The 8,956-nt window shown below is 30.0% G+C and overlaps 1 protein-coding gene across 3 annotated transcripts in view; it reads right to left on the bottom strand.

Annotated features, from left to right (window-relative positions):
* Positions 1–4,295, bottom strand: part of LOC117181658 — a 46,386-nt gene extending 42,091 nt beyond the window's left edge. For 2 of the 3 annotated variants that reach the window (XM_033374559.1, XM_033374561.1), the window contains exon 1: positions 4,011–4,295. In XM_033374559.1, the coding sequence (XP_033230450.1) occupies positions 4,011–4,159 (149 nt within the window). In that variant the 5' untranslated portion in view covers positions 4,160–4,295. The remainder of the gene's footprint in view (positions 1–4,010) is intronic. The other variant, XM_033374560.1, reaches the window with a different exon arrangement.
* Positions 4,296–8,956: the final 4,661 nt, after the last annotated feature.

Genomic DNA, 8,956 nt, shown 5'->3' with positions numbered 1-8,956 from the left:
AATCTGAAAAATCTCTATCCCTTCCACACACTACTCCTTTCCCCTACCGAGTGAGTCACGCCTATCCCGAAAGGGAAATGGCTTAATGGTGTAATAATAATATAGCCTATGTCATAGCGTTCCTGCATTTAAACTTGGAACTTTTCTATTTGGATGTTTGCATTTAAAAATATTTCACTATTAACTGGAAGATGCACAACTATTTCCCTTCGATAGAAATTAACATCAGAAAATTGATTAATGCAAGCTTTTAGTTGAAAATATTGAAAGCCTACAATATTGTACCAATGTAAATTAGGGGCACTCAATCATTGAAAGTTGAATTACTTAATTTTTCCTCTTAGTAAAAGAAACTCAGTGGAATGTTTTCAAAAATTAAAAAAAAAGTTTTAATGGTGCCGGGAAGTTTTTAAAATTCTTAATTTGTTGGATTCGATTAAATTAACATTTTTTTTAAGTTAAAAAAGCTGTTGCCTACAACCTATTTAGTTTAAATTGGAATAACACATGATCATTTTATATTTTCAAAATTATTTTTTTTTACTTATAACTTTCATGAATTTTGCCCTTTTGTGATTTCCAAACTGCTATTATCGAACACGAAAATTGTGTGTAAATAAAATACAATTATGTCTTGCAACTCTAATTTAAATTAAATAAGGGTCAAATAACAAAATTTTTAACTTTAAAAAAACCAATTTTCATCTAGCCGAATCCAAAAAAATAATATTTCTTTATTGAAGAAAGAATTCCTGTATTCAGCAGGAATATTTATCATTATTTTTTAATTCGAATGATTTTTTGTTACCTTGAACACTACACGAAAATAATTTCAGGGTGGCCGTTTTAATCAAGGAAAAAAAATCCCAGTCATTTTCCGATTCACAAAAATGTTTCGCGGTAAAAAAAACGTAATTGTTTAATTTTAAGTAGATTTATAAATTAAAATAATTAGCGAAAAAATTATAGATGCAGTATATATTAAAACCTCTTAATAAATTTAGGAATGAAATAACTTTTGAGTCTTGCATAATTATTTTAAAATTAAAAACACTTTTCTCACATCTATTTAAAAATGTTAAATTCTTACTACCAAAAACTTACCGACGCAATAAACTTATGATTTTTTAAAGTAGTTTTATGAGTGATTTGATTTATGCGTCAGCCTAAAGTTAGTGGTTTATCAAAGTCGTAAATTCCTATCTACATTTGCATAATTACAATTGATTATGTGCACCAATATTTTGAATTTTATAAATATTTTTGAATTTCAAAATAATTGTATCTCAATATAAAATAATGAAAAAGAGTTTTCACTACGAACTCATGAGAATAAAATATTCTTCATTCCATATTTTGTTAAAATTCACGCAAATAAGTATAATGGAACAAATTAACTCAATAGTTTTTTGCTTAGAGTAAATATATTCTTGATTCAAATAGTTGTCCTGATTCTATTATTTTCTTCATTCAAGAAAATCGTTCTACTTGAAAATTAGCCTATTTCATTTAATGCATTTTTTTCAGTGAACACATCCTGGAAAATAATTGTAACTAATAAAAAAAAATTACAACTATACGATTCAAGTATATGTATCAAAAATTTTAAATAAGGGCACCATTATTAAAAAGCCTGTAAACCCTAAAAATGACGGACAATCAGAATTCCTTCAGGTAAACGTTTTTTAGTGAGGGGGGGGGGGGCTATATTTACTTAATAAATAAATTTCAATTGATATAAACTCTTTAACTTCTGAAACGTCGAATGCATAAGAGACTTAGCTTTTCGAGTTAAAAAAACTATATACTTGTAATTTTGAAATTCCTTTTTAAAAAAATTATGTCAAGGAACTCAGTGAAATCGCTTTTCACCAGTAGTATTCCACTTGAAATTTGAGTATGCCACATGCTTAACACTTAATCTGGAGCACACAATGTGTAAATGATAATAGGAAAATTTTATTCTGGTAAACCCCGTAAATAAAAACATTAAATCACGTGAGCGAACTATAAAAAAAATTATATCCAATTTTCGGACTAAAATTATGGGAAATTGCCGGATCGACTTCAACTACAGAATAATCGTGACCTAAACTCTTAAGACACTATTCATCATCAATTTTATTTACCAACTTATTATGATTTGGCTTGTAAAGTCGACTGTAGAGTTTTAAATCGAAGAATCGGAATGAAATAATGAAAATCCTCTGTAATATTATTGAGGATACGAGTAAATGAAAACTGATACAAGATCTTGAATTTTACAAAACCCTTGGCTACATTACCGTGATTGCGTCATAAACAGCGGCATTTTTGGGTACATATACATAGATACTCCCTTTCATAAAACACCGAAAGTGTTTTATGAAATGTGAAGCGGAACTAGTTTCACGGCCATTCTTTTCAGATTATCTCAAGTGTTTTTGCATATAAAAATGTGAAAAAAGTAAAAAAATATATATACAAAACATAGAAAATCTTTAAATTCAAATTTCGAGGACGGTAGAATTCGCCGACATCATAGCAAATCATCAGCAAATAAATTTATTTATTATTTTTTATTATTAATTTTTGTTCTGAAGCCAGACATTAATTTTACTTCCATGTATTTTAGCGTTTCGTTTAGCGGGGAAATTTTCAGCAGGCAAAAACTTCTCAACACAAAAATGAGGAAAAATGTGAGATTAAGTTCTTTTTTTTTAAGTTTAAGAACAAAATATTAAATAGTTTAAGAACAGTAATAACTTTACTTTATGATAACATTCGATTTTACTGTAGGGTCAGGGGTGGACAGCCTGCAAATGGTGCCTAGATAGTGAGTTTTTGGTTGAAGATGATATTGCCTACACTTCTTAAAAACTTCTTAAAAATTGTATCTTGTTTTTACAAGTTTCACGTACATTTTTACACGTGTACTCTCGCATTTCTTTGTCGTCTATCTTGCTTTTGTTTAACTATAAATCACTTTTTATCAAACGAAAAATATTCCATTTTTTGAAAAACATCTTAAAACTTTAATATGTAATTTCAATCTGTTTTTATTTTTGATTATTTTTTGACAAAGAAAAACAGTTCATAGTTTTGTTTATAAAACGAATTTTCAAGGTCGCTTACCAGTTTTGCAGTTATGTAGGTATAAACATTACGTAGATTAGGGTATACTAAATATAAATCCGAATATTAGTAAACATTTTTTTAAATATCCTCTTGCAAGCAAAAACTTACGACACACCATAGCGCGGCATATTATACATTTCTCCTCATTTTTGTCAGTAAGTTATTTCTTGCTCACAATTGCATCGATAAACGAAACGCTAGAAGACATACAAGTCTAATTTACGCCTAGCGTCAAAAGAAAATTATTAATATTTTTAAATTCCGATTACTCTGTCAGTCAAACTACACCCTAAAGTATAATCTCGGGGAAAATATTGTGTCCTAATTGTCTCAGAGCCCTCAAATAAACAACTCAAAATAAAAATGTTTTCAAAGCATCATTAGTGTTTGCATGCAGTGTTAATAACAAGAAGTGGATAAAAGAACACGTATTTCATAAACAATATAAAGCGTCTGTAATATTAGTATAAAAGCTAAAGGGAAACTAGTGACAAAGACATTTTTTACGGGTTAGGGTTCACACACAAAATGAAAAAAGTATCAAGCGGACGGGGGGATTTATGAAATATGTGTCACGATTTTGTGAATGGCCCCTTGATACAGACATCTATAAATGGATACATACCAGAAAAGCTTCAACTTGGATCTGAACTTTCAACTCGAAGTCAGAATAATGTTAATCTAAGCATTGCTACCTATTTCTACACATGTCCTAAATCACAACCCACAAGCAAATAGTTTTGAAAGCATCATCACAGTTTGCATACAAATCAAAATATTAAAACGCTTCGTTTCCATCAATTTGTGAAAAACGCTTAACCTAAATACCATAATTTTTATTGGAAAATTCGTCCCTTTTATAGAGAAGAATTTCAAAGATAAATTATACGTACAAAAAGCGTAGCCTTTGGGCCATGTCCTGAACAAACATCGCTGCATGCTGCCTGATCTGCAACTCAGATTCTACACCGATGTTGCATTTCCTACTCGGTGTATTCGCTATTTGTTCCTTTGTGAACATCCACCTTGTTTCTGCTTCCATTTTATATTAATTTGGAACAGTCTTTTACAATATTTTAATCTTTTTCTTCATTTTCCACCTGCATATTAAAAAATTTCCCAAGCGACGGAATACACCATGATACACAATCACAATCCCCAGTCCCACTCAGTGCCAGTGACCACTGACCAGACCAGTGTCCCCAATCTTGGGAAATTTTTAAACTGCGCTTGCGTCGATCCTACAACCCGATTAGTCACTGCTAGCGCGCTGTTTTTGAATGATATAAATATTCAGATTTAATATTCATAATAAATAAGGATTGAGAAATGCCCAAATAGAATGTTCCAAATCCTGAGATAAGATTTTGGAGTGCTTGATGCAAAAAATTAAATTTGAATTGAAAAGAGGTTATGAATTCTGAGTTCAGAGAAATAAATCATTATTGTTTGATCCCAATTATCAATCTCGTCTCCGTCGAGTTTTAAAATCCAATTTTTTTTTTATTTCCGGCAATGCGATTTAAAATAAAATCACTAAAATTACCAAAAATGAATGAAGAATAATTAATTAATGCACTGATAAATGTTATATCGTACATTCTTTTAATAACTCGACGAAGAACTGAATTGCAATTACTAATTCATTATTGTATACATATTATAAAATATATATAATTGTATACAAATAATCAAATCATATGTATGCTAATAAAACTAATATTTTTTATTTAAAACTAAAACATCGTATTACCTTTTTATTAAAATTTAGAAACGTTTAAAATGCTTGCTTAAAGAAAATTTTTTTTTCTGTAGTCAGAATTAATAACGTTTTTAGCATGAAAATTGCATTATTTTTCATCTGTTACGCGAAAATTCTAATTTAGGATTAAGAAATTAGTTTAGATGCATTTTCCAATTATTATTTATCTTAAATATTAAATCTGAATACTTTTATATTCAAAATCAGCGCGTAAACAGTGACCAATTGGCTTGTCGTATTGCGGAGGTATCTATGGAGGTAGATTAGTAGAATAGTGGAATAGTTTTGACCAATGAGGTTATTTGACATACTCTAACAATCACATCATTGGTCAAAACTATTTCACTATCAGAGATGTCTCTGTCACTATTCTACTAATCTACCACTAATGGACTGCGCCTTCAAGAGAAATACGACGCGACTAGAGATAAAGAGTGATCGCCAGATACCCGATTTCCGGTAATCTGACAGTCACCTGACCAGACAAGAGGTAAAATTGGAAATCATATAATTACGCGAAAAATTAAAGTAATATCAGAGATAATACTAATTTTGAATTTAGAGTAAAATAAATTATGTTTTCATGTAACAGATAGGTCCCAAACAGACCCAGACAGATACTTTTATTTCCGTTTCCACGGGCTAAAAAGGTCCCAGATAGACCCGAATAAACATACATGTGGAATTTTCCCAGATAGGTCCCAGATAGACCCTAATCGATGCAATTTTTGAACTTATAGATTAAAATAATTTCTATTTTCGCGTACCAGATAGATCCCCGATAGATCCAGACATTCACTTTTATTTCTGTATTCATGGCCCAAATAGATCCCGGATAGACCCTGATAGATACTAATTTTGAACTTAGAGTAAAATAGTTTTTATTTTCGTGTACCAGATAGGTCTCCGATAGAACCAGGGTCTTATCTGGTTCCTATCAGATCCTATCGGGCATTTTAAGCAGAGTAGATAAAGGAATATTATTGTTTTGAGCTTAGTTCTTAAAAATAGTAGTTAGAAAGTTGGCAGGTATTTCGAAATTAGCAGCAATGTTCTTCTTCCTTTGAACTCATTTCTCGACACATTGAATAGATTTTACTTTCTCCCTCAAAGATACTGTTTTACATCTCATCTTCTCCATACTTTTGAAAGAGTTGAGGTCTTAGTAATATTTAACACAGAGCTGCACAAGCGCATATCCTGTATTTACATTAGCAACACCACCTTTGCAAGGTCGAAAAAAAGTTTGAAATATGGACATTTTTCCTTTTTGCATGAGGCGCCTGGTAGTATCATTATATCCAAGAATATATATTATATACCAATACAAAACTTCTATGGACAATTGGCGTTGTGCCGCTTTTACTACACTCAACTCCCGATATAAGCACCCTCAGTTAACGCTATTTCTATCATTTAAGTCCTCGGCATTTTGATGATGCGATGACCGTGGGGCCGAGAGTCAGTCAAGAGTGACAAAGAGCATGAGGGCAGTACCAGATATCTGGTAATATCATAGAGAAGTGAACCATGACTCAATCGGGTAATAAGCGTTGAATAGAGAAAAATTAATATTTTCAGATATCACCGTAAAACTGAAGATTAATCTATTATTTTGAATGCGCGATTTTTCCATCTGCCTAAAATGTCATTATAATAAAAGGATATCTCAGAACCTAATTTATTTCTATTTCCATAGCGGCCGCCGCATATGTTCCTATTTCCCAAAAGAGAACGTGTTTTTAATATATTTATTTCCTTGTAATTGTACCAATAGATACACCTCACAGAGATGTCTTCTATTCCCCAAAAGTGTTTCTTATTTAAATCTTCCTAATAAGTTCACAAAATATGTGTATTAAATTGTTTTAATTCCTTCATGTTCAATATAAGTTTTGAAAATTTTTAATTTTTCGGAATTCAACACTTATTACTGGGAACAAACCATGGTCCCGCCAATTCGATGCTCAAAAACATTCGACCAAAGATATTATAAACTAGAAAGAGTAGGTATACAATTTTAAACATGTATTTTAATTTTGGCATAAAAATGTTTTAACTATTGTTTTGTTAAGTACACTGGAACCGCAGTTATATCCGCCGACCTAGAACGTAAACATTCACTTATATCTTCCCGAAAGAGATGCCACCAATGCTGCTCAGCGAAGGAGAAATGGCCGTGCTGCGCTCTGATTGACTTGTTTGTCACGTGCTACTGCGAGTTGGTGGATGACAAGCGGATATAAATGAGAGTTATGCAGGGATATAAGCGCGAGAGGTTATAAGTGCGAGAGGATATAACCGCGGTTCCAGTGCATAAAATAATGATTGGATACTAAAAACAAATATACATAAAAACAAATATTTTTAAATAGAATTTCCATATTATACAGTGAAAAAACACATTTTTGTGAAATAGGTTTTAAAAAAATACAATTATTTCATTATTTCATGTAAGTTTCAGCGCATTGTAAGCTTAAATACACTTTAATTAGTGTATTTAGTAACAAATTTGATCTATATTATGCCAAGAATACGAATAATAGACGAATGGAATTTAAATACGAATTCTAACCTAACTTTCAGATCAGATTTTAAAATAGTGAATATTTCATGTATAAATTAATAAGAATTTACTTTGAGTTCGTTTTTGTTACAAAATAAGTCCATTTAAGTTTATAATCTTTTGAAAATTAATCATTGTTTTTTTTATAAAAATATTTCTGTCAAAAAGTGTGATTTTTTACAGTACAATATGTAGATTTCATCTAAAGCAATTTGTTTCCGATAAAGACTTATTTTTATCATTCGATAAATACTTTAAACTCCATAAAAAAAATGGTTAAAACACTTTTATGCACAAATTAAAATGCATCTTTAAAATCGTGCCTTTTCTTTATAGTTCGAATTGTTGTCACCAGGTGGCGTATCACAGTTTAACCATTCCCAAAGATATTATCAGAGATGAGTTGGGAGATTGCTCATGTAATGGAATAAGAGATTGTCGAAATTCGACTGCTAAAAGCGCCCTCTTAGTTTGTGGGTCAACTCCTCGAAGTTACTTCGCAGTTTTCGGCATTTTTCAGGCGTTCCGCGTCTGTAATTGCTTAAGTTAGAGAATTTTGAAAATGAGTTACCACCGCAGTTACAATTACAGGAGTTACCATAAATGCAAATGATGTACTGCATATTTATTTACCACTCGAATATTAAGTGTTTATTATATAATTATTCTAATGATTCACAATTATTAATGAGTAGTTATATAATGAAAACTAATGATATATTTTTAAAATTAAAAATTTAAATATATCGTTACAAAGCTATTTATATGATATAAATCATAAATTATGATTTATAATTTTAATACATTACCGGAGAAAGTTTTATGTTCACGTATTTTTTAATGACTGATAAGTTTTATTTATTTTAATTATGACAGAGCTAAACATTTTTCTCTTTAAAATGTTAAATGCTATCAAAATTCAAAATTCTGTATAAAATCAAGCAAAGGATAAAGCCAATTTGTCCATTTTGTAAAGAATTTTGAGATTTCTTTAGAAAAAAAATAGTATATTGTCAATTATAATACCTTAAATATTTCTCTAAATCGCTAAAATTAAGTAACTATTATAACATATGTTTAAAAATGATATTAATTTATATATATATATATATTTGAAAAAAAAATACTTTCAAGAATTTCATTGTTTATTATCAATGGCGTTGTTTGTTAGGCAAAAGATTAATTTGATAAAAATACTTGAACATTCTAAAATGTTACAAACTTTTTATTCAGAGCTTTTTACAACATTATTTTTAATTGTACGATTTAATGAATGATGGCTCTTTTGCCTTGAAATTAGAATCACATATTTTAGAAAATATAACTAATATATACACACAAAACAGTACTTTAAAGTGTGTATCACAAATATGATATTCGAAATCTACGAATTATAAGGATTCCAGCGGTATGTTGTTTGACTCATAGAGTTGAAAAAAAGTTTATACATGTTTGACACAAAAGATAATATGTTCCTTCGTTTAGAATATTTGGTGGCCCTGAAAAGGGCC

The sequence above is a fragment of the Belonocnema kinseyi genome, chromosome 10 (assembly GCF_010883055.1).
Source record: "Belonocnema kinseyi isolate 2016_QV_RU_SX_M_011 chromosome 10, B_treatae_v1, whole genome shotgun sequence".
NCBI classification, from domain to species: domain Eukaryota; kingdom Metazoa; phylum Arthropoda; class Insecta; order Hymenoptera; family Cynipidae; genus Belonocnema; species Belonocnema kinseyi.
Note: the sequence above shows the minus strand (reverse complement) of the source record. Positions and strands in the feature narration are given on the sequence as shown.